Raw genomic sequence first — 26,919 nt, 5'->3', positions numbered from 1 at the left:
GTGTTTGGAGGAGAGAGAATGCTGAGTTGCATCCAAAGAACACCATACCTACTGTGAAGCATGGGGGTGGCAACATCATGCTTTGGGGCTGTTTCTCTGCAAAGGGACCAGGACGACTGATCCGTGTACAGGAAAAAATGAATGGGGCCATGTATTGTGAGATATTGAGTGCAAACCTCTTTCCATCAGCAAGGACATTGAAGATGAAACGTGGCTGGATCTTTCAGCATACAATGATCCCAAACACACCGCCTGGGCAATGAAGGAGTGGCTTTCTAAGAAGCATTTAAAGGTCCTGGAGTGGCCTAGCCAGTCTCCAGATCTCAACCCCATAGAAAATCTTTGGAGGGAGTTGAAAGTCCGTGTTGCCCAGCGACAGCCCCAAAATATCACTGCTCTAGAGGAGATCTGCATGGAGGAATGGGCCAACATACCAGCAACAGTGTGTGCCAACCTTGTGAAGACTTACAGAAAACATTTGACCCCTGTCATTGCCAACAAAGGATATATAACAAAGTATTGAGAAGAACTTTTGATATTGACCAAATACTTATTTTCCACCATAATTTGCAAATAAATTCTTTCCAAATCAGACAACGTGATTGTCTGGATTTGTTTTCTCATTCTGTCTCTCATAGTTGAGGTCTACCTATGATGTCAATTACAGGCCTCTCTCATCTTTTTAAGTGGGAGAACTTGCACAATTGGTGGCTGACTAAATACTTTTTTGCCCGACTGTATTTATGTTAGTTAAAATTGTTCTTCATTTTAAATATTGTATTATTTCATGCTTTTTGCACTACAAATAAATGTGCAGTGTTCATAGGAATTTGTTCATGTTTTTTCAAACCATAGTCCGGCCCCCAACAGTCTGAGGAACCGTTGTCCAATGCACCATTGGAGGCTGGGGGAGGTTGAGTTGATTCTCGCCTTCTTCTGCCTGCTTCCAATGTCTCTCAATGCCCATCTTGGGGGTTTTAGTTACAGTCTTAATTGGTGCAGTTCTCAGTCTGGCTTATTGTCTGATCATCTGAAACATATGATCAGGAGTTATTTTGAAGGAAATTTTGTTTTATTCTTTTTTTTTAATGGCCTATTTTAAAGAGCTTGAAACTGCTGTTGTAATGAAGTTAGGGCCCAAGGAATCTATTTACTTAATAAGACCCCCCACCCCCAAGGGAAAAAGAGAGCAAACTTTCTTACCACTTGCCCAGGGGTGAAATCTAAATTTTTTTGCTACTGGTTCTGTGGGCGTGGCTTAATTAATGGGCGGGGCTTGGTGGTAAGGTGACTGGGAGGGTGTGACTTGTTGGTCAGGTGGGCGTGGCCAAGTCAATGTCACTTCTTTGCCCTTTTCTAACCTACAAAACACAACACAACACAACTGGCTCACCCACAATATAAAAGCAGCTGTGCTAGACCCAAAATGGCCCCTGCAACAAGCAGGAACCTCACACAGCCACAAAAAGGCCAAAAAAAAAATAACTTTCACACTTTACACACACACAACACAACTGGCTCACCCACAATGTCAAAGCAGCTGTGCTAGACCCAAAATGGCCCCTGCAACAAGCAGGAACCTCACAGAACCACAAAAAGCCCAAAAAACCAACTTTCACACTTTACACACACAAAATTCCACATACAGCTTTGTGAGATTTTGTGTGTTTGTGTAGTTAGAAACATTACAGAAACACACTAAATCTCAGAAAGCTGCAGAAATATTTTATTTTTATTTATTTTTATTTTTATATAAAAGCAGCTAAATTTAAAACTTCCTAAACTTTAAATGGCTAGATCTAAAAAAAGAACAACTAAAAAAATCCCAGTTAACTATTTTTTTAAAGCTCCCAAAGGAGAAAAAAACTTACCCAACAGAACAGGGGTCTCCAACCTTGGCAACTTTAAGACTTGTAGACTTCAACTCCCAGAATTCCTCAGCCAGCTTTGCTTTGCTGGCTGAGGAATTCTGGGAGTTGAAGTCCACAACTCCCTGCCTGCTTGATTGCAGGCAAGGAGATTCTGTTGCTTGCTGATGCAATGGATTGCAGGGATTACAGCAAGGTGTTGCAACCAGCAGCTAAGGTAAGCAAGCTGAGGGGGGGGGGAGGGATTTTTGCTACCGATTAGCAGGCAACTCAGCTGAGATCGTCAGAGCTTGGCTGGTCAGAGCTTGGCTGGTCAGAGCCATTTAAAAGAAAAAAAAGGCTCTGATGATCGCGCGGCTCAGCTGGGCATGGGGGGCAGGGGCAGGGATTTTTGCTACCGGTTTTCCGAACTGCCCGCTGCCATCGCTACCTACTCGCCCGAGCCAGTCCGAACTGGGAACATTTCACCCCTGCACTTGTCTAACAGGCAAATGGCAAGAAAGTTTGTGCTTTTTTTCCCTTTGGGGGGTGGTCTTATTAAGTAAATAGATTCCTTGGGTTGAGCAAGTACAGTTTAGGAAGGACAAAGGCAAAATGGACTGCTAAATTGGCCACGCCACCCAGCCACATGGCCACCCAGCCACACCCAACTGGCCACATGACCACATAGCCATGCCCACCCAGCCAGTCTGTCCCCCCAACAGTCTGAAGGACTGTGAATTGGCCCGTTTAAAAAGTTTAAGGACCTCTGTGCTAAATTTAAAAAAAAATGAATAAAAATGGGTTATCAATCCATGAATATAATATGAATTAAACTAGGCTAAAATAGGATTGTCTTATCACACCTGAATGAAACCTTATATTTGTTTAATTGTTTATATATTTGTATCCCACCTTTATTATTTTTACAATAACTCAAGATAGTGAACATATTGTACTTAATCCTTCTACTTTCCTTACAGTGAAGAACATTTTCCCGAATGGAAATTGCTTTCATTAGAAAGGGTTAGAAATTCCCCTTGGAAGGAATAGAATGATTATAAAAGTACATAAAAGAGCAGCATGGAAAGCCAACCAATGTGATATATTGGAATATTGGAATATTCAGAATGCATTAGTTCTTGCACTGAAAATCTTGGGCTACAGTTTTGCAGACAGCTGTCATTGACTATCTTAGAATTATAGAATCATAGGGCTGGAAGGGACCTTGGAGATCTTCCAAGTCCAACTCCTGCCCAAGGCAGGAAACCATATTGCATCTCAGACAATTCTAAATGTCTGTCCAATCTTTTTTTGAAAATCTTGAAGCTTGATCCTATAGGAATGCCATTACCTAAATATTTAAAACCAAGACAAAAATTCATTTCATATGGCTTTAATTTAGAATATCTCTTGGAGATCTTCATGGTAGCAAAACAATAAACTAGGGCTAAGCAGCAATTAGTAGACTAGGAGACATAGACACAGTGGTGGAAAGATGTATGCAAAATAACAATCTATCCTGCCTTCTATAAAGCTAGAAGCAAAAGGCATCTCTGGTCACAATTCCTCTTGGCACATTACAATATAGATTCCAGATTGTAGATCAGCAAATGTAATCTTGTATATTGAACTTCTGATCAAGATTCAGCACAGATTGGTTCCACTTGCAACCACAGACCATTCTCCGCCCGCAGGATTAGCTCTGGTTTGCGCCGTACAGATTGGCTCTCATCCAATCGCACCACAAACCTCAACAGTGTCAGGGCCAGGGCCACCTTCATCTCTGCCATGGCAAAGTTCTGCCCAATGCAGTTCCTGTAGAGAAGAAAGATTCTAGCTCAGTGGCTAAATGGCTGACTTTTCTTTACAACACTTCTCTTTTTATGAAGCTCATTGGACAAATCTAGCTTCATGAAGGCTTTTTTTTTTTCGATTAGTGACCAGCATGTATTGTTTCATGTTCCTTGCCCCAAGAGCCCCCATTAAGAGTGTCACATGGATATTCTCCAACACCTTTCTCTTCTTTTTCTTAACAATTATTTTGTCTAGCTGTATGTTTGCTTACCTGGGTCCTGCAGAAAAGGGCACAAAAGCTAGTGGATGATGCATTGAATCAAAGCGATATGGGTTATAGACCTTTGAAAGATAAATAGATTGGATGAATGAGTTGAATGAGAAGATGTGAACATAAGAAAGAACTGATTAATTGACACCAAGTGTTTCATTTGTCACATGCCATATTATCCAAACATAATATGTCTGGACGCCTTGTGCACGGTCACTCATGCCCTTGTCACCTCCCGGCTGGACTATTGTAATGCTCTCAACATGGGGCTCCCCTTGAAGAGCACTCGGAGGCTCCAACTGGTCCAGAATGCGGCCGCGCGGGTGGTTATGGACGCAACTCGTTGTGCCCGCGTGACACCCCTCCTGCGCAAGCTGCACTGGCTCCCAGTGGTCTTCCGGGTGCGATTCAAGGTGTTGGTTACCACCTTTAAAGCGCTCCATGGCATAGGACCTGGGTACCTTCGAGACCGTCTTCTGCCACCAATAGCCTCCCACCGACCAGTCCGTTCCCACAGAGAGGGTCTCCTCAGGGTGCCATCAGCCAAGTTATGTCGGCTGGCGACACCCAGGGGGAGGGCCTTCTCTGTGGGAGCCCCAGCCCTGTGGAATGAACTGCCCCCGGAAATACGTAAGATCTCCGACCTCCGGGTGTTTTGCTGCGCACTGAAGACCCTGTTGTTCCGCCAGGCAGGGCTATCAACATAATAATTTTAAATTGGGGTATTGTAAATTTTTGGGGTTTTAAATCGGCCAAATCTATTTAATTATTTTAATTTTTAATCATTGTTGTGTCTTGTGTTTTTAAATTGGCTGTACCCCGCCCTAAGTCCTTCGGGAGAAGGGCGGTATAGAAATAAAATTATTATTATTATTATTATTATTATTATTATTATTATTATTATTATTATTATTATTATTATTATTAGTTCACATAGGAACAGGAGTTGGCATTCCTATGAGTACTCATCAGGCAGTGAGGACCTGGAAGATCAACTTGCCAACTGATGATCTGAGAATGTGGGCTAGTAAAAGATTCTGACATAAATAGGAAGTCCAGCACATGACTCTCTGAAACTTATATCATAGAATCACAGGGTTGGAAAGGAACTTGGAGGTCTTATACCATCCTGGACAAATGGTTGTCCTGTCTTGACTACTTCCAGTGATGGAGCACCCACAACTCTGGAAGGCAAGTTAATCAATTTTTAATTAATCAGTAATTATTTTCACTGTGAGAAAATTTCTCTTTAGTTCTAGGTTGGATCTCTCTTTAAATAGCTTCAATCCATTGTTTCTTATCTTTCCTTCATGTGCTTTTGAGAATAAGTCAACCCCCTCTTCCAGGGGTGAAATGCTCCCGGTTTGGACCAGATCACCCGATCCAGTAGCAATCCAGCAGGTGGTTCGGAGAACTGGTAGCAAAAATCCCTGCGCCCCCCACCCCCATGTCCAGCTGAGCCACGTGATCATCGGAGCCTTTTTTTTTTTTACTTTTAAAAGCATTTTTTCTACAACCTCTTCGGCAGAAAAAATGCTTGATGATCGTCATTTTAAAACCATGCAACTCAGCTGGGATCGTCAGAGGCTTTTAAAAGCATTTTTTTCTATAGCCTCTTCAGCAGAAGAGGTTGTAAAAAAATTGCTTTTAAAAGCCTCTGATGATCAGGCAACTCAGCTGGGATCGTCAGAGCCTTTTAAAAGCGTTTTTAAAACAATCTCTTCGGCTGAAGTGGTTATAGAAAAAATGCTTTTAACAGTAAAAAAAAAAAAATTGGCCACGCCCACCTAGTCACATTACCCCCCACCAAGCCACACCCACAGAACCCATAGTAACAAATTTTACATTTCCCCACTGCCCTCTTCTCTGTGACAGCCCAAGTACTGAAAAACAGCTATCATTCATCCTTAATCTTTTATAGGTTAGGCATACCTAGCTCCCTTAACCATTCATTCTACAGTTTAGTTTCCAGACCTCTTATCATTTTTGTTGCTCTACATACTTTCTAGGGTCCCAGCATCTTTTTGTATCGTGGTGACCAGAATTGGATGCAGTACCCCAAGTGTGGCCTCACTAGAGCAATATAAAATGGTATTATCACTTCTTGTGATTTTGATGCTATACCTCTATTGATGCAGCCTAGGACTGCATTGGCTTTTTTGGCAGGTGCAGCACATTGCTGCCTCATGCTTAAGTGGTGATCCACTCAGACACCTAGATCCCCCTCAGTTGCTACTTTTGAGCCAGGCACTGCCTTCTCTATACTTGTGCATTTGGTTTTTTCCTGACTAAGTGCAAAACCTTAATTTTCTCACTGCATCTTGTTGGATAGAGCCCAATGCTCAAGTCTGTCAAGATTCTTTTCAATATTATCTTCCAAACTATTAGCAATCCCACCACCCCCAAACTTGGTGTCATCTGCAGATTTCATGAATTCCCTTCTATCTCCTCATCTAGATCATTTATGAAGATGTTGAAGACCCTGGGTCCAAGACAGAACCTATATATGCTTCCCTCCAGATAGATGTAGTTTCATTGAGGACTACTCTTTGGAGATGATTATGAAAATGATAGAACTACAGAGATGATTCTTGTCTTGCTTTAGTTCTGAAAACATTCTGTCCCAGGAAACTTGCGGAGACTGTTTTATGGGCAGATGGATATATGTCTGTAGAATAACTTGTCTGCTTTCTGCCACACTTTAAAGACTAATAGATGCTTGACATTACCTTCTCTTTGCAATTTCAAACAGGTAGCAAAAATGCATTTATTGATCCCTGCTTGGCCTTACGGGCAAAACAGTGCCTATTGCACAAGTCATACATTTGAGGGAGCAATGATAAGAGTGATGGATCTAACCCAATGATTCACTGGACACAGGTATATCTTCCTTTAATTCTTTATTGTAGGCCTGGATTGTTCCCAGGTCCATTCAATTGATAGTCACTGACTATTGCCTATTTCTTGCAGGTATGCTTCTGGAACTGCTGGTTCTCCACGTGGTGGGAGCTCTTATACACAGGGGGAGGAGCCAGAAGGTAAGGTGTGGTTATGAGGATGATGGGTAGTGTGGTCAGTTAACCCTTGCAGGGCTGTGGGTTTATGACTGATGGATTGTTAGACATTTACCCTGACAAGCAAGGCTCCCTCAAATGAAACCTTATATGCCAGTAATCATCTTACATCTGACAAAAGAGAACTTTTTATGCAAAATTGACTCAAGGTCCTGAAGATTACCCCCACCCCTGCTCCCAAGCTCCAAGGGAGTTTAATGAGTGGGATTCCAAGAAAAAAGATGTCTGCAACTGAGGAATAAAATTTTATCGGTGAGGTGGTCTCAGTTATAGAGCTCAAAGGGAGAAGAATCAGCCAGGAAGTAACATTACAATCTTTCTATCTTCCCTCGTTAAAAAATTAGCAGTAAATGAAAAAACATTAATATCAATAAAACAATCAAAATGCACATGACACTGAACAAAGAGTTTTTAAGGTGCTACAGTTCAGTCATTTTTTGCTTCGTTAGAGGAAAAACCATTAACTCTGTGTTGCACATTTTGTCATATAAAATAGATATTGCTCCTTTTCCTGAGACTCCATTTCTTTTTTTTTTATTGAAAAAGTTTTTCAAATACAATTTTTCCCCCCATTTTTCCCCCCTCCTCCCTAACCCCCCTCCCCCTCCCCTCCCCCTGTGACTTCTTCATAAAACCCAAATTCATAACAGATTATATAATACTTTACCATCCCCTTACTCCATCCCCATATACTGAACCTTTATTTCTAATAAAATTATCATATCCCCCTTATACTATACATTTCATAATGACATTCTACTATAACATTATATAATAACTCCTAATTTAGCATAATAAATCAAATCTTTTATGTGTATTAATCTAACATTTCAAAACAACCTTCCGCTATAAAACTACATAATAAATCCTAATTTAACATTTATTCAGTTCATAATCTACCCATTTCCTTCACCCTCATCGTTATATCTCTTAACTCAAATCTTTTACATATATTCATATCTAAACATAATATCCCTTTTCTTAAACTAAACAATCAATAAACTAACCTGTCTCCACCCACTTTCCTACAAGACTACCATACTTAATAAATCTTAATATCTTTATTCTTCTGCCCACTCCCCTAAAAAATATTCCCTTATGTAAATAAAATCCTCTTAAAAAGACTTTAGGCTTGTAATCCATATAATATCTTCTGTAATGTCATTCAGCTGGATTGTAAACTCCATCACCCATGTTAGGGTAACATCACATCCTAATTCCAACAGTATGTTCGGTATCTTCAATTACCATCTGCCCCCATCAATAGCAAATATCTTCATATTAAAAAAAAAAAAAAAAACCACCCGAGTGACTTTATATTTGTATTCCATATAGTGTCTGTAGAGGTGTCTTTTATCCAAATTATTAATTCCAACCACCGTAATAGGGTAACAACCAGATCTTCTGCGTGCCCCAATCCCATAACTCTCTTGCCTTGTAACTCAGCATAAACGTAGTATATTTATCAAAGAATCCAAAAAAAAAAGATAGTTCCAATCCATTCAATTTAAGGCCCTTTTCACATCCCAAAAGTACAGCACTGCAGAGGTCTGTCACTCTCCTCAGGATAAAATAAACCAATACTTTGCCAATTATCTTTTCATATATTCAATCATCTCTTAAATAACTGGCATTACACTGTTGTTTAGTTTAAAAGTTTTTGTTTTTGTGAGACCTGCTTCTTCTTTTCTTGACTTTTTGTGGGTTGGATCTCCATCCTGAATTTCTTTCTGTAAATTGTATATCGACTATTTGGTTTTCATGCTGATCTATAACTTGATCTTGTTGGTTTTGTTTTTGTGGCTTAAATCTTTCTAGTTCTATAGATTGTATATCAACTGATTAATTTCCATGCTGGTTTGTGACTTGATAAGTCGTTACATTAGAATCCGGAACCGCCTCTCTTGTATTAAATAGTCCAGCTGAGACTTCTGAAAGAGAATCCAAAAGCGGCTCATCTGTAGAGACCTCTGTAACTTGTTGTTTCTTCATTACTTCCATCTCCTTCTGCTTTTCTTGAATTTCTATCTCTTGTTGATTTTGCTTTTTAAGGACCTTGTAGTAAAATTCTTCCGCTTTTTCAACAGTATTTAACTGATATCTTTCTCCTTGATATCTCAATATTATACCCACTGGAACATCCCACCTGAATAAAATATTTTGTTTTTTTAGCTCAGTCACCAAGAGTCCAAATTTCTTTCTATCTTTTAACATCTTAGGCGGCAGTTCTTTATATATCCAGATTTTTCTCCCATACAGTTGTAGAGTAGAATTAAAGGATTTTTGCACAATATCATTTCTTATTTCTTTATCTGTAAAGTAAATCACCACATCTCTAGGCAGTTGCCTTTGCTTTGCAATCCAAGAATTTACTCTATAGGCCTTGTCAATTTTACAAGATACCTCCTCAGGATGAACCTTTAAAATCCCAGCCAGAACTTGAGCAGATATTTTTCTTAGATCATCTCTGTTATTTTCCTGTAACCCTCTCATTCTGACCGCAAATTCTGTGAGCCTGTATTGCATCATTACAACTTCTTTTTCAATCCCTTGCTTTATATCTTCTGCATTGTAAGTCTCGTGACCAGCTTCCTTTTTAGACTTTACTTCTAAACTATTGTCTTGAATATTTATCAAATCATTTTCAATTCTTTGTATTTTATTGTCCAAATTATAAATCTTATCATCAACTTCCTCCATTTTAGACTCTAATAATTTGATATTTGTATCCATCATTATAACAACTTCTGAAAAAGCATTAGTCACTGTTACAATCTTTCGTTGCAGATTATCATACTTTAGTTGTATCATTTCTTTAATTTCCTGCCTTAATTTTTCAAATTTCTGGTTCACAGTCTCATGATATTTTGCCATTTCCTCCTGAAGAAATTCTTTTAAATTAAAACCATTCTGCAAAGTCTGTAGGCTCAGCGCTTGTTCAGATAATTGTGGATGGGGGAGCACCCCCCCCACTGCTTGTCTGTCAGGCTTCATTAACTTTAACACCATCCTGCCACACAAAAAAGCTCTTTTTTTAAAAGAAAACTTTTCCCCAAACAAGATCAAATACAGATCTCCGAGAAAAAAGAAACTTAAAATGGATATTTTCCTTCTAGTCTAGCCGGCACTGTATATTTCGCTACTATGTAGCTTATTACGGAAGGACTTTCACTTTCGGCTTTCTTCTTCTCAAGCCTCAGCAGTCGCCATTTTAAACTTATTTTTTCCATTCAAATAGAAACAGTTGTAAAATCATTAAAAATACTTGCGATTAGGGTCCCAGGTACAAATCTCGCTCTCTTCAATTAAATCATCTGTTATTTTATTAATTGATCCAGTCCCGGCGCCTAGCTCTGCAAAAAAAAGCAGAGTCCTCCCGAAGCCCGGAGCATCGGCGAGGGAAAATAGGGAGCCCCGCTCTGCTCGTCCCCAAGAGCAAAAAAAAACCTCTGGGGACTTCGCAGAGGGCTCTACCTGCCCTCGCCTGCTCTGACTCACATTTCCATCAGGAAATGGAGTTTTTCAAGCCGCCTTTCAGATGTAAAGGCGGCTCTTTACAGGCAACGGGGCTGGCGGTCACGGAGGACCGTCTGGCGGTGACGGAAGCCAGACCCTGAGACTCCATTTCTTAATGAAAAAAGTGGGCAAGAAATATGAATTTACATACATATTGAGAAAGAAGCTAATTTTTAAAATTACTGTGCAATAATGTAGTGTAATTCTCAATATTTTGTTATATAGTTAGTGTAAAAGATATATGTTGTATGCACAGACTTTTGCTTCTTGACTGATCCATTGAATACTGTAATGTATGGAAAATCATCTATTGTACTATACTCATATAATAAATATAGAAGCCCAGGTTTTCTGCAGAAAATGTGCACATCAGAAGAGATGATTTTTGACTAATATTTCAAGATTTAATCTATGCTTTTAAATTGTATGAATATTCTTAATGAATATTCAAATTCTACTTTATTTATTTGTTTGTTTTTCACATTTTTGAACTGCCCATTTCCCTCAGAGATATATATGTACATACCTTCTTGCTGGATTCTTATACCTCAATGAACAAAAAGCAGAATATAACTTTAGAAATAACTATACTTAGCTATTCAATTATCATGACAAGATTAAGTTGTCGTTCCCCCTCCCCAACTCTAAAATAGAATTCTAGCAGGCAATCTGCAAGGGGAAGGGAGTCTCCCAGGCTGAATTCTACGTAGAACCAAAATGGATGGAAACAAATTACAAAGAAATTGGGAAAATGCTACCTCAGGGTCTGGCCATACAGCAGGATTGTGATGGGTCCCAAAGATACTGACCAGGCAGACATTCCCTGCAGAGAGAAGAATCTAATGAACTTTAGATGCTACCAAAGGTAGAAAGATTCACAAAAGCAGGAAACGGACAAAGGAACTTGGCAAATGAATTGCTGTTGTTAATAGATAGAGCAAAGAATAAGCCAACATTCTGTTGGTTTGTGTTTATGTTCAAGCATGTTTCATATCTTTGTTAGTGCTACAGATTTTCAGAAGATCTGAGATCTTCCTTTAATAACTTAATGGCACATAATCAATAAACCAACAAAAATCAGTTTATGACTCTGCTACTAGTCTAGAGTTGCCCCATAAAGAGGACCAGCATGTATTGACTGACTGTTACTCTCATCCCCCCAGCTTTTTCACCCCTGTCCATTGCTCCATCTTCCATGATGGCCATTCATTATTTCTCCATTTCCCAGTAGAGTCATTTCATTACCCTCCAACACCCCCCCCCCCCCACACACACAACTAGTTGCTCTTGGGACTTTTTTCATCGAGCCAGGCAAATCAAGCCAGATGGCCTCAGAGAACCACAGGAACAGCCCCACTGTCTTTTGTTCCAGCAAACGCAGCATACAAGCATTTAAAAACAGCTCCTAATCATTTTGCCACAATGCAAACCCAATTTAAGGTGAAACTGTGAACAGTTTGTGGCAAAAAGGTCAAAGTGTTTTTGGAATCAGCTCTGTAATTGGCACCCTTTTTTGATAGCTATATGCAGAAGAAAGTTGTAGTTCTGAAAGGGACTCCTAGAATCCCTAATGATGTACTTATCATTGAAAAGACTATAAAGTTTCCTGAGCAGTGAAAAGCCATGTTCAAAAATAACAATAAATAAACAAACAAACAAACTACATGACTTTGGAAGACCCATGTTTTTCTCCCACAGATGTGACATGATATACCAAGCAAACTTTATCTCCTACAAGTAGCAACAAACAAAATAGCAGGAAGAAAGGACAACAAGCATACAAATTTTCAAGAAAAATGAGACATAGTAGCCTGAACAAAATGTGGAGCATAATATCTATTGCTGTAAGACCCATAATAATTGAATTCTTTTTTATTATTTTGGCGTGATATAATTCTTGTTAAGTATAGATTTATTAGATTAGAAATGGCCATTGCAGCATTTGAGAAAGCAAAACAGTCTCATTCAGCTTACATCAGATACATGCTGTAAAAGAAACTCTAATACACACTCTCAATACAGTATAAAAGATCCCAAACTGGGATCTTTTTCTTATTCAATATACTTTGCACTTTGTTTACTTTATAACAAGTTTAATCCTCATGGAGCCCAAAATATGATAGCATAGTAGCCTGGAACAACTGCTAATGCAGGCAGGGAATAAAGCAGGGGTGAAATGCTACCAGTTCGGACTGGTTCTGCTGTCTGGGTAGGGAAAACTTTGACTGGTTCGGAGAACAAGTAAAGATAATTTTGATTGCCCCACCTGCCCTCTCCCTCCTCTCACCTCTCCTATATTCTGTTGTTTATTAGCTCAGCTGATTCACACGGCAGAGCGATTGCCGACTCAGCTGAGCTAAGAAACAGCAAATGAGTCTTAGTCTCATTTGCCCTCAGCTAGAATAAAGGGACACTTTCTGCCGCTTCCCCCTCCCCCCCCCCAAAAGCAGGGAAAGGAATACTAGCTTTAATGAGATGTCTGGGCATTCAGCTAAGAGCAATTATCACCTCCTTAAAATGTTGCTGCAAACCACCTTGCCTGAATTGAGGAACTGCCTCAAAAGAAACTGCCTTTTGCTTCCTCTGGAGCAAAAGCAGAGCGCCTCTTCCAGAGTAGGTTTCTCTGTGTCTTCTGTTTTTCTTCCGCAGCAGAACAAAAAAGCCTCTTCCTGTGAAGGCTTTTCCTTTATTCTGATTTTCTTCTGGAGCAAAAGAAAGCCCTTTCTAGTGAAGCAATTCTACTGGTTAATTGTTCTCATTGTCAGGAAGTTTCTCCTTAGTTTAGGTTGCTTCTCTCTTTGTTCAGTTTCCATCCATTGCTTCTTGTTTTGCCTTCTGGTGCTTTGGAAAATACATAGCCCCCCCTTCTTTCTGGCAGCCCCTTAAAAGCCTGTTGCCTATCACACTCTTGGGCAAAGCATGTGAGCCATTTCCTCCTTTCAGTGGTCCATAAAAGTACATCTATAGTATGTAGATAATAAAGTTGAAAAAAGGTGAACAACATTTTTACAGCACTATAGGTATGTTGAGGCTGGGTGTGACAAGGAATAGCTGGGAGGAGAGGGGCCAGGCGAGGCACCCCTTGACGTGAGTGACATTGAGTTGGCCATGACCACCCAATCACATGACCACCAAGCCACGCCCACAGAACTGGTAGGGAAAATTTTTAGATTTCACCACTGGAATAAAGTCATAGAGGGAAGAAGAGAATCTAAATGCCAGATACAGATAATTAACAAAGGATGGCATGGGAGTCCTTCCATAGCACATACCTTTAGGGATAACTCGTCCATCAGGAAGGTACACATCTTCAGTGCAGCGTCGAGATATGACTGTGACTGGAGGGTGCAGGCGCAGGCTCTCCTTGATGCACATGGTGGTGAAGGGCATGAAGGAGAGGTCTTTCCTGAGAAGAGACATTTATTTATTTGTTTGCTTACTTGCTTGTTTGCTTACTTATTAAATTTATTTGCTAAACATCTTGTAATGAAATGATTCTGGGTGGTTTACAGCATTAAATGGTACCAAGCCTCATTGTGCTGTTACTGTCTGTGAGTTGTGGTGAGTTAGTTACCTTAAGGATTAAGGATTAAGAGCTGTCTCCTTAAGAGATTGCATTGTGGGAGATGTAGTGAGAGATTGCATTATGGGAAATGTAGTCCATGACATGTGACCTTATCTGTGTGTCTGATTGGTCCCTGAGGCTCTCTGCCGGGGTTTTTAGAACAAAGACCTGGCCATATGTTGAATTACCTCAGAAGAGAGAACATGCTTTCTGAACAGGGGGACAAACTTCCATCCTTTTACACTAGGAAATGGGACAGATTATGAAATGTGGATGCACCTCACCTGGACTCACTATGATTGTAAGTCTTATGTATTCAAGGATTCCCAAATAAATATAATCTGCATGAAAACCTGTTTGCTAGAGTTTATCTGCCTGTTCCCACTGGAGCCAGATGCCTGGGGAACAGAACACTCATTATTTAGCGAGACTTTGGGGTACAGTACAGTGGTGGGATTCAGCCGGTTTGCACCAGTTTCAGAGAACCGGTGGCTAACCTTTTCTGCAGTTTGGCGAACCAGCTGACCCCACCACTGGCTGGCCCTGCCCCTCGCCTGTCCCCTCCCAGCTACTCCTCGCCTTGCCTGAGACGGTAAGGCCAATGGTGGGGGAGGAAGACCTGCTCAGGGCCTGAAGGGCCACGGGGGCCAACACAGCGAGGTTCGGCTGCCTTTTGGGCCCAGATCTTGGCTTCTGCAGGGCCTCCAGTGGGAGGCCTAAGAGAAAATGCCTGGTCCGGGCACACAGTCCTCCACAACAGAGCCATTCCTGGGGAACAAAGCCTTGAATGACCTGATCGGTCCTGAAGGCCTCAAGGGGCTCCAGAGTTTCCATGCACCTCCGCCAGCTGAGTGCCCTGCCCTTTAGATCTCAACAGGCCAGGATCCGGCGGCGGTGCTCCTGGCAGGCAGGTGGATGTCCCAGGGCTGCATGCATGCACCTCACTGCACCCAGTGAGGAGCAGCCTTGGCCCAAATATGGTGCTCTCCCCTGAGGGCCGCCCCCTCCACTCACCCGCCCAGCTGCCGGCTAGCTGGCCCAGAAGCATTGCATCATCCCATTGCGGACTGAATGTGGGACCTGAGGCGGAGGGGAGGGCAAGCAAGTGGCATCTGTCCGGAGGCCCCACAGAAGCCAAGAATCAGGCCCAAAAGGTGTCCGAGCCTCGCTGTGTCCCCCGGAGGAGCCCCTTCAGCTGAGTGTACTGGGCCCAGAGCAGGTCGCCCTCCCTGCCGTCAGCCTTACTTCACACCTTACCAGGTGAGTGGTTAGTCAGGAAGCCAGGCACTCCCACACTCCGCTCTGATTGGGCGGGCAAGGAAGGGCCAGCTGGTGGAGGGGCAATGCGGGCAGCATAGCCTCGCAGTCCCTGGCTACCCACTCACTGGCAGCCACAGCACCCAAGGCCCAGCAGCTGTGGACAGTCTGGGAGAGGGGGTGAGATGCGGAGGGGAGGAAGCAAGCAGTGGCAGCTCAGCCCTGGCTTGCCTTCCTCTCTGCCAATAGTCAATGGAAGAAGGGAAGGACAGGCAAGGATCGGGGGATCATGGCCAACCAGGAAAGCCAAGGCTGCCCAGTCCAGAGCTGCCAGTGTGGGTAGGTGAGGTAGGGGCTGCAAGGTGCATCTGGCTTGAAGTTCCTAGCCCTTTCTTTGTAAATCTGGCCAAAAGAGGGAGGGGAGGAAGCGGAGTCCTTGCCCACCGGTCTCTCCAGGTGATGTGCACAGTCCCCAGAAGACTGGCCAGGAGCACCCAGTGGGCTGGGGCTAAGCTGGTGGTGGCAGCAGCCAGGGCTAGGATCGCTGCTTGGGGGATGCAGCCAGGCCTGGATGCAGCAGGCTGCCCTCACCCAGGTGGCTCCAAAGTTAAATGCTTCCTTTTCTTGCAAGTACATCCAAACATCATTAAAGGGAGAAATGATGAGTGAAGGAGAAGAGCATACTTCCCACTGTTCTATAACCAGAAAAACTGAGAATGAAACAATGTATTCCAGTTAAATTAGAAGTGGTTCTTTGTGAAGGATCTGTGAAATTTTTGGAATATGCCAAGAAAAAAAAATATAAAGCAGAAAGATTTAATTAAAAGAGAAGAGAAGGACTGGTAAGACATCCACTAACTGAGTGACTGCTTTGAAAATGCCTTTCAAATGTGAAGGAGACCAATTGGTGTCATGGTGGGAACAGCTGGAAAATAGCGGAGTTCCGCCGAGCTCTGTGAAAACCAGCTGGTATCTGCTTCCCGGGAGACCCTACAGGTTCAAAGCCACTCTGGAGGGGTGGTGAAAGAAGGAGAGGTGCTTTGTCGATCACGAGACACAATTTCCTTGTTGATCTGAAGAAAGTGTTGTTGATCCGAATGGCAGCAGGGACGACAGCCATTTTGGCAAGTCACAAGCTGTGACAACTGGGACAATAAGTTTTGTGCTGAAGCAGTTCGTGGACAGAGCATTGAAACTGAGATAACTTCAGTGGTGGGTTGCTCCCAGTTCGGCCCAGGTGGTAACAGTGACGATGTGACGTCACCGAACCAGTTCTCTGTGACTGGGAGCTGGGCCCACCGCTTTATTCCTACCTTTATTTCTTGGTTTTTAGCCCAGCTGATAGGCATGGCAGAGTGGATTGCTGCACCTCAGATGGCCAGAAACCTAACATGCTTGCGCGGAGCACAAGTTTGGCGATCGCACGCAAAGCACGTGCACGAAGAGAACCGGTAGTAATACCGGTTGGAACCCACCACTGGATATCTTCCAACTTTTATTGGGAATTGGGAAGGTGTAAACTGGAAAATTATAAAGACTGTATATTATCAAACAGCTTTTAAGGACTACAAATTTAGGGGATTTGGAGGTATAATTCTGGGACGGATTAAATTTTATTAATAATTGGCTTTTTTGGAATTTTTAGATATTGGGACATTGGAACCTTAAGGGTATATTGAGTAATTCTTAATATATTAAACGACAACAAAATGACTCAACATTGATCTGGTGAGAGATTTCCAATTTAGATTTTTTTCCCCCTAGAATTGAGTTAAGAGTTCCCCTGGGAAATAGCGGGTGGAAGTGGGACTCCCAAAAGGAGGTGGATTTGCATTTTTTTTCCTCCACCCCCTGTAAAGCAGTAAGGAGAGCTTTTTGAGCCATCTCTGGAACAGGAAATGAGCCTGGAGAAACTTTTAGACTCCAAAAAGGAGGTGGATTGGGGTTTTTTTCCACCTCCCCTGTAAAGCAGCGAGGAGAGCTTTTTGAGCTGTCTCTAGAATAGGAAGTGAGCCTGGAGAAACTTTTTAAAAAGAGTGAAAATATCTTGTACTAAAAGCTAGACTGGATATCTCAAATATATTCTTGGATTGTAGAAAAGTTTTGAATTTCACAACACTTGGATAAGCTGATTTGCCTTTTTTGCTACTATTTTATTTTTCCCAAAGTCTAAACCGGATATACTGTTTGAAAGAGAAAGGATAGGAGGAAGAGAGAGTAGCAGAGCCAGAGTGCCATCTACTACCCTGTTTTCCCCAAAATAAGACATCCCCTGATAATAAGCCCAATTAGGCTTTTAAGCGCATGGCAATAAGGCCAAACGCTTATTTCAGGGTTCAAAAAAAATATAAGACAGGGTCTTATTTTCAGGGAAACACAGTAGCAAAAGTTAGAAGTAGAGATTGGGAGCTGCAACTGCAGATACAACCTTGAGAAACTGTGCAAATAAAGATATAAATTGACTACTAGAAATAACCTTGGTGTTACAAATTGGTCAGACTGAAAACTGAGATAGAGAGGGTAACAGTGAAACTTGTTATTTTTAAACAGCTCTTGAAACTCAAAGGGAAATATAGGCAGTAAAAAACTTTATTTTTTTCCTCTCTTTTTTCTAGCTCTGTAAACTCTGTGAATATCTTCTTAGGCAATATAAAACAACTGGGTTTGGTAGGCCTATGTGGATTACAATTGATTGATATACTATCCTCTTTGACTGGATATTAAAGGATTAAGGTCTGAAGAACCCAAAGAAAACAACAAGCAGAAGAAAGGTGGTCAAAAGATTGAAAATTTTGGAACCTTTGGATTTTTGGATTACAAGTGATTTGTGGTTTTTCTTTTGGTTTTTTTGTCTACTCCGTTTTTCTCATTTTCTTTCTTTCTTTCTTTCTTTCTTTCTTTCTTTCTTTCTTTCTTTCTATTTTCATTTTTGGATTATAATTGGATACTAAAAGGCTTCCAAACTGACACTCTTTTCCTGGTGGATTACAAATACTAAAAAGATTCAAGATGAGGAAAACAGCGTCAGCACCATCAGCAGCCGCCGCCTCATCAGCCTCGAGCTCTTCTGGACAGAGGACCTTGGACGCTCTAGTACATCAAGAGAAAGCGAATGCAATGCAGATAAAACTGAAAGGAATGATCTAAGTGCTGCACGATGATCTCAAAGAAGTTAAAGAAAAAATAGGGAAAGTAGATGATAAATTAGAGAAAGTAGAAGATAAACTCGAGAATGTCCAACAAATGATGGCAAATAATGAACAATGTATACAGAAAGTAAAAGAAAAAGTTGAACACAGAGAAAAAAGTGGATGAAGTTGATAATAGATTTACATTGGCAGATAAAAATAAAGAAAAAATAATAATCTCATTGGAAATGGATAGGGTTGACTATTACCTGGGATTCCAGAATATGGAGGAAGAAAAAGGAGAAAATTTAGTAGAAATAATGGCAGAGTTATTTTTTTTTTTTTATTGCAAAAAGTTTTACAATTACATTTTCACCCCTTTTTTCACCCCCCCACCTCCCTCCCCAAACTTCCCATCCTCCCTAACCCTCCCTGACCCACCCCCCCCCCCGGACTTCCCTATTACATACTCATAACTAATAACACTAATATATAAGCCTGAACCCATCCCTCCCCCTATATAATTTTTCCTCTTTAATATTTCTAATACATTATTTTCAAATAAAAGCTATTTGATACTTTCTAGTTTGGTATTTGTTCTGAACATATTCTATCCACCTTTTCCATTCCCATTCATAAGTCTCTTGTGAACAATCCTTTAAATACGCTGAAATCTTCGCCATCTCTGCAAAACTAGCCATCTTCAAAGTCCATTCCTCGATAGTAGGCAAAGCTTCATTCTTCCAATATTTACCTATCAACAATCTTGCTGCAGTTATCATATACAATATTAATTTTATTTCACCCCGTGTAAAACCCTTAACTATACCCAATAAAAACAGTTGTGGAGAAAATTGAATTTTTTTCTTCAAAACATTCTGCATGACCCACCAAATTTTTATCCAAAAAGCCTTAACTTTCCTACAGGTCCACCAAACATGATAATACGTAGCATCCAAACATTCGCATCTCCAACATTTTGGCTGAACATTAGGGTACATACATGACAACTTTTTGGGATCTAAATGCCATCTATAAAACATTTTGTAGAAATTTTCCCTCAGGTTCTGGGACTGTGTAAATTTAACATTCTGAACCCAAATATTTTCCCATGTTTCCAACATCACTGGTTCTTCAAAATTTTGTGCCCACTTAATCATACAATCTTTAACTAATTCAGTTTCTGAATCCCTTTCTAGCAAAACATTATAAAGCCTTTTAATATGCATTGGACCTTTCTCTCTTATATGTCTAACCAATTCTTCCTCATGCAACATAATACCAGTTTTTTGGTCCTCTTTCCATCTCAATTGTAATTGATTATATTGTAACCAATTTAAATTAATTCCTTCGTCCAACAGTGTCTGTAATGTCTTCAGCTGCCATCTGCCCGCATCTGTAAAAAGAACCTCTTTGTATAAAAACCCCCCGAGTGACATTATATTTGTATTCCACAAAGTATGACCAAGATCCAGCCATAACGGTATTTTATAATCCCATTTGAGTCGGTGCTTCTTCCAAACTCTCATCAAAGATTCTCTAAGTATATGACTTTTAAATACTTTATCTATTTTGTCGTCGTAAAATAAATAAGCATGCCATCCAAATTCAAGATCAAAACTTTCTGCATTCAATATTCCAGCCTTCTTATTTCCAAACCAATCGCTTGTTAAAGTTAAAGCTGCTGCATCATAATATAACTGTAAGTTTGGGAGTTTAAGACCTCCTCTTTCTGGAACATCTTGCATAATTTTCAATTTCACTCTCGGCTTTTTCTCGTTCCAGACAAACTTATTCACGCCAGACTGCCAGACTTTCAGTTGTTTATCACTTTTAAGCACCGGAATCATTTGAAACAAAAACAGAAATCTTGGCAAAATATTCATCTTAACTGCTGCTATTCTTCCAAGTAAAGACAGTTGCAGCTTTTTCCAAGTCTCCATGTCTTTCTGAACCTCTCGCCACAACACCTCGTAATTATTTTGAAACAATTTCATATTTGATTCTGCAACCTGAACTCCAAGATATTTTACCTTAGGTACAATTTCAAAACCTGCCCTCCTTTCAAGCTCATGTTTACGATCTTGTGTCATATTCTTAACTATCATTTTAGTCTTTTTTGAATTCAGTCTAAAACCTGAAACTCTACCATAGTCTTGTATAATGTCGTTCATCAGGATTGTTGATTCCATTGGTTGTGATAGGGTAACAACCAGATCATCTGCAAATGCCTTTATTCTATAATCCTCTTGCCTTATCACTATGCCTTTCAGAATTTTTGAGTCCCGTATTGTATTTAGCAAGACTTCCAATGTTAAAATAAATAAAAGTGGGGACAACGGACATCCCTGTCTTGTTCCTTTTTCAATTTTAAACTCTGTCGTCAAACTTCCATTAATAATAATCTGTGCTTTTTGCTCTTGATAAATTGCTGAAATCGCCTGTATAAATTGGTCCCCAAAGCCCATCTTTTTTAAAGTCTTTAGTAGAAAATTCCAATCCACTCTATCAAAGGCCTTCTCCGCATCCAAAAAAACCAGCACTGCAGAAATCTGTTTATTCTTATCAAGATATTCCAATAAGTCTATTACTTGCCTTACATTGTCCTTCATGTATCTGCCCTCAATAAATCCCGCTTGGTCCTCATGAATCACTTTTTGGATTACTGGCATCAACCTGTTGGCTAATACCTTCGCATAAATTTTATAGTCTGTGTTCAAAAGAGATATTGGTCTGTAGTTCTCTGGTTTTTTAGGACCAACTTGTTCCTTTGGTATCAAAGATATATAAGCAGTTGTCCAAGATGGGGGTATTCTACCCCCTTGTTGAATATTGCAAAATAAATCTCTAAGTTGTCCCACCATTTCAGCTTGTAAAGTTTTATAATACACTGCAGTCAAACCATCCGTGCCAGGAGCTTTGGCTGTTTTTAGCTGCTTAATTGCCGCTATTATCTCCTCCGCTGTTATAGGATAATTCATTCTTTCCTTTTGTTGATCAGTAATTTTTGTAACTCTCTTATCCTTTAAATATTTTTCTATAAGTCCATTCTGCACCTCTTCTTTGGCATATAATTTAGTATAATAATCCACAAAAGCTTCTTTAATTAATTTTTGTTGAAAAATTTCTTTCCCTCCAATGTCAATACTATCAATAGTCCGTATACTTTGTTTTTTCCTCAGTGTGTAAGCCAACCATCTGCCCGGTTTGTTAGCGTTGCAAAATGTATTATGCTTCGCGTATTGTAAACTTGTTGCAACTTGTTCCGCCATAAGCATTTGAAATTGGTCTTTCAAAAGTTTTATAGCGCTTCGTATTCTTTCATCTGTTGGGTTTTTAATAAGTAACTGTTCTTTATTCTTTATTTCCATTTCCAACTCAAATCTTTTCTTTTGTCGGAACAGTCTATGTTTAGAATTCATGTAGATAAGTACCCCTCTCATATAAGCTTTACTTGCGTCCCAAACAATTTCAATTGGAGTACCTTTATTCAAATTTATTTCAAAAAATTCTTTCAAATGCTTTTTAAGTTCTATTATATTTTTTTCATATCTAAACAAGTTCTCATTTAATCTCCAAGAACGTCTCTCAACCTTATCCATCTCGATTTCTATCCATACAGGGCTATGGTCAGTCAAAGTTCTTGGAAAAATCTTTGTTCTTTTTGTCTTAACAAATAGATCATTTGACAACAAGATAAAATCAATCCTAGAAAAGGATCTATGTCTATCGGAAAAGAAAGTGTAATCCAATTCATTTGGATTATGTATTCTCCAAACATCTTTTAGTTCCATATCTTCTTTCATATCAAAAAAGGTCTGCGGTAGTCTAATTCTAGACTTTGCCAAGCTCTTTTTGTCTAATTTAGAATCAATTACTCCATTCCAATCTCCCATAAGTAAAATAGATCTATAGTCCCATTGCAATATTTTAGTATGTAACATCTTGTAAAAATAATCCTGTTGTTGGTTGGGAGCATAAATTCCAATCAGAAGAATTTGACCATTTGCTGTGAGCAATTCAATTGCTACAAACCTACCATCTTGATCTACTTCTATAACTTTTGCTGTTAATTTTTTATTTACATAAATAACCACACCATTCTTTTTCTGCGAAGTTGAAGATATATAATGTACTCCTAATTTTGAGTTTATCAAATATTTTTGATCTTGAGTTGTAATATGCGTTTCTTGTAAACATATTATATCATTATTAAATTGTTTCAAATATGTAAATAATTTCTTCCGTTTCTGTGCTGAATTCAACCCATTAACATTCCAAGATAGACACTTAAGGGTCATCAGCCTGTTTCTGGAGCGCAGAGCAAAATATTTGAAGTTCATCCAAGAGCTTCGATCTTGCTCCTCCCATAGCTCCACTCTCTTGTGGGGTACTCTTAGCTGCCTTCTTGTCTTGTCTTTCCTGTTGTTGTTGTTGCTTTTGTTTAAGTAACTTGGATTGAGCTCTAGTTATACGTTGATCTTTAACTTCAGTCAACTGAATCAAATCCAAAATTGGAGAAGAATCCAACAAGGGCTCACTCAGAAAACCTCCTTCTGCACCTTGCACTTCTAATTCCTGCTTAGACTGTTCTTCCAATTGCCTCTCTTCACTCTCCTTAATCTCCAAAACTGTAGATGTACGTGGAGATGGTGTTCTTTCCTTAAGAATAGTACTATAAAAATGTTGTGCCTTCTCCACGGTGTTCAACCGATATCCTTCTCCCTTATATCTAAAAATTATCCCAGCTGGTGCATCCCACCGGAAGGGTATCTGTAAGTCTTTCAATTCCTTAACAAGAAAACCAAATTCTTTTCTAGCTTTCAGCATTTTAGGAGGTAATTCTTTAAAAATTACAAGTCGTGAGCCCCCCACTTGTACAGAGGTGTGAAAAGATTTTTGGAGGATTTCATTTCTAATTTCTCTCTCAGTAAAGTATATGACCACATCTCTAGGCAGTTGTCTTTGTCTGGCCACCCAAGAGTTCACTCTGTAGATTTTATCTATTTTATGAAATACCAAATCAGGATTGACTTGTAAAATCTTAGCCAGGGCTTCAGAGCAAACTTGTCTCAAGTCCTGTCTCTCCTCCTCTCGAATTCCCCGAAGCCGTATGGCAAATTCCATCGCCCGGAATTGTATCATGACAATCTCATCTTCAATTCTCTGCATTTTATTGTCTACTTCATCAATTTTATAATCATTATCTTTCATCCTAACATTAACTTCTGATTTGAGTTCTTCAACTTTAAAATCAACTTTCCCAATAAAATTTGCCAGGCCAGACGCCACTTCTGATATTTTTTTGGTCACCATATTTTGATTCTGTTTCACCATATCTTTAACTTCATTAATTTCCTGCAAAAATTCCTCATGTGATTTTTGAAGTTTATAATCTATTTCCTGTTGAGATCCTTGAAATTTGTCATCCAAAGTTTTAGAAATAAATTCTTTTAAATCTCCCACATCAAAATCTTTTTTCTGAGTCTGTATCTGTTGTGCTGGGGGAGGCTGTGCTTTATGTGTGGGAGATCCACCTCCTGCTGCCTTCACTTCCTGCTTCTTTGAGGCCATCCTGCCACGTAGGCTAGTTTTACTAAAAAGGGAAGTTCTTCTTCCTCTCCCACCTCCACAAAGACTTTTAAAAAAGTCCCCCAGATTTAATCAAATAAGAACCAAAATAAAGCAAAGTCCAATATTGAAAAGTTCCTCTCTTATTTCTCTTGTAAAAAAAAAATACAAGCGAAGCAGCTTCGTGGCAGTTTAGAAACTTTGTAACAAAGCAAGATGAGTTCAGCAATCCACACTCGCCCGCTCGTTAACTTTGAGGCTAAGCGCCATATTTTTACAGTTCACTTTCACTCATCCGCATTTCTCAATCAAGTTAGAAAGCCAAGAAAACTCTAATACTTGCGATTCCGAGTTTCAGGGTTCAAGTAACAATATGCTGCTTATTCAGGCTGGTTTCTTTTCTTTCAATTTAAAGTTTCCTGTAGCCGGCTTGTTCTGCGAAAGCAGACTTGTCCCACGCCGCCCGGAGTTCCAGCAGGTCGAATGGGAGCCGCTCCTGTTCCCTCCCCAGAAACTGTTCCCTGGGGGGGTTGCAGGGGCTCAACCTGTACCCTGCGATCTCTCTTCAAAAATCCTGAAGATTTTTGAAGTTTTCGAGCCGCTTCTTAGTCACGAAGCGGCTCTACAAGCAGCGGGGCTGGCGGAGCTTCAAAAGGCACCGCCGCCGCCGAAGACGAGGAAACCGGAAGCCCAGCAGAGTTATTGACAGGAGTCCTAAAGGTGGACAAAGAAAAAATACTGGCGGATATCAATGAGATATTCAGAGTGACCACTAGATACACAGTGAGACATAAACTTCCCAGAGAGATCCATGTGAAATTTACAAAAAAAGAAATGAAGGCAGAAGTTTTACAAAGAATGAGAGATGAGCCTCTAAAATACAAGGAGAAAGAAATCATAGTACTAAAACAGGTTCCGAGGAGAGTAAGAGAAATAAGGAGAGAATACCAATTCTTAACAAGACAACTAATGAAGCATGGAGTAAACTTCATGTCAGCTTTGGAAGCCATATTAGCAATGGAAGCTTCCATGCTGCCATCTTCTTGTGTGTGGGAAAGTAGGAGAGGGGATTTAGTAGAGGGAATGTAGTTAGACAAAATAGCATTTTTCCTTTTGGTCAAGGTTATGATAGTCCTGCATCTGGAGTAGGAATGGTTGGAGTGACATGTTGAGATAGGATGGGTGGTGATTGGACAGTGTGATGGACTGATGGTGCAGGGGATGGATTTGGGGATTTTGATTTACTAAGGGAAAAACAGAACTCTCAGATTCAGGTTTTCCCAGATGTGCCAGTATACCTACTCTAATAAATGGAACTTTGAGAAAATGCTTGCCTCTGAGGTTTTAATTGGAGTTGAGGTTTTCTGGAATGCCGACATTAACCCGAATCCCTAAAATCATAACAGTACCCCAAAAGGAGGCTGTCCAGGGTGCTGAGCCCCAGCATCGACCTAAAACTCGGGTGGTGAGGAGAAAGAGGAGATCACAGAGGGAGCCGTGGGGATGGATACCGGAGGACTTATCGATACCCAGTATTCTCCTTCTGAAGAAGTGGTGCGAGCCATTGAAGCTGCAGAGACGACACGAAGGCTCGGCACTTGGCCCAAGGAGTTGGATTCCTGGAAAAGTTGCCAGTCTGATGCAAGTCCAGAAAGGGGACTGGAAGAGAGACCGCCTAAATATCGTGCTGCTTCCAGTCCAATGAAGTCGCTCCACGAGCCAGAGTGGAGAGGTGTGACAGCTTTGGAATCCGGAGATTCCTGGGACTGGAACCTGTTGCCTCTATCTCAAAGCCAATCATTTAACTGGACTCCCGAAGTGTTTTGAGCAGATGGAAGTGGGAAGTTATTCCCTCCTGGTTCCAACCTCCTCAAGTGAGATGGAGCATAACACAACCCACATTCACTTTTCCTGATCCAGGACCTGGCCGAGGAACTAGTGGGGTGCAGGCATCTTTCTACCTGGCCAGGGATGACAGGAGAAGTGGCTTGGTGCAGCCAGGCCAGCCAGCAGTTGGGAGACAGCAGACACAGCCAGCATGGGGACCGCCATCCCCACCCTTGTCAGCCTGCCTTTATGCTACCCCCTGCAGAAAGTATCCCCCAGGCTGGGGATTCTATCCCAGCCAGGGGTGGGTCCAGTGCCAGTGGTCGCCAGCACCTTCTGCTCCAATTTTCCAGGGATCCCCATGGACCCAATATGCCCCAATGGTCCTGGCACATCAGTGGGGGTTAATCCAGCAGCTGACTGAAGTTTCCCACCCCTCTGAAGCCCAACAAGCAGTGCAGCAGCCAGCCCCTATCCTGCCTCTGGCCGTAATCCAGCAACCAGCATCAGCAGCTCCACTGCAGGTTCCAGCTCTGCTGCCTGTCACCGGGGCCAATCCACCCATGAGGCAACTGCCACCCCAGTTTAGAGCAACATTTGATGGTAAGCCTGCCAAACTGGCTTACTTCCTCAGCCGAGTTTGGGCTCATATAGATCAGTATGGAGAGCAATACAAAACAGATTGAGACTTAGTATTGGTGATTTAGAATAGAATAGAATTTTCTGATGGGATGAATGAAGGGGAGGCTGCCGAATGGATAGCCCAGCTGCACAATGAGGGAGCTGCTGAACTAAATGATGCCAATGGTTTTGTTGGGCTGCTCCGGGCCAGATTTGAAGACCCAGACCGAATCAATGAAAATGAAGCCACAATGGACTTCCGGTTGGCTCCGCAGGACTTCGCTGACGCCCCTCTGTGGGCGTCTGATCCCCGGTTTCGTAAAAGCCCCAGAACAGCCAAAAACAGCTGTCTGGGGCTTGAAAACCCTCTCCCCGGGCAAAGGGGAGAGAGAAGAGCTGGCAGGTGGAGGTAGAGCCCCCCAAGTGCCTTAGGAGAAATCCTGGG

General features: G+C 41.0%; 1 protein-coding gene across 1 annotated transcript in view; it reads right to left on the bottom strand.

Moving 5' to 3' along the window:
• Window positions 1–3,245: 3,245 nt before the first annotated feature.
• CYP4F22 (cytochrome P450 family 4 subfamily F member 22) overlaps window positions 3,246–26,919 on the bottom strand; it is an 85,840-nt gene continuing 62,166 nt past the window's right edge. Inside the window, exons 10-13 of the mRNA XM_070938282.1 lie at window positions 13,778–13,911; window positions 11,264–11,328; window positions 3,916–3,986; window positions 3,246–3,665 (exon numbers count right to left, since the gene is read on the bottom strand). Coding sequence (XP_070794383.1) covers window positions 3,488–3,665; window positions 3,916–3,986; window positions 11,264–11,328; window positions 13,778–13,911 — 448 coding nt within the window. The 3' untranslated portion in view covers window positions 3,246–3,487. The remainder of the gene's footprint in view (window positions 3,666–3,915; window positions 3,987–11,263; window positions 11,329–13,777; window positions 13,912–26,919) is intronic.

This window comes from Pituophis catenifer, unplaced genomic scaffold (assembly GCF_029215685.1).
Source record: "Pituophis catenifer annectens isolate HBS135680 unplaced genomic scaffold, rPitCat1.0.hap2 SCAF_2, whole genome shotgun sequence".
Classification (NCBI taxonomy): Eukaryota; Metazoa; Chordata; class Lepidosauria; order Squamata; family Colubridae; genus Pituophis; species Pituophis catenifer.
Note: the sequence above shows the minus strand (reverse complement) of the source record. Positions and strands in the feature narration are given on the sequence as shown.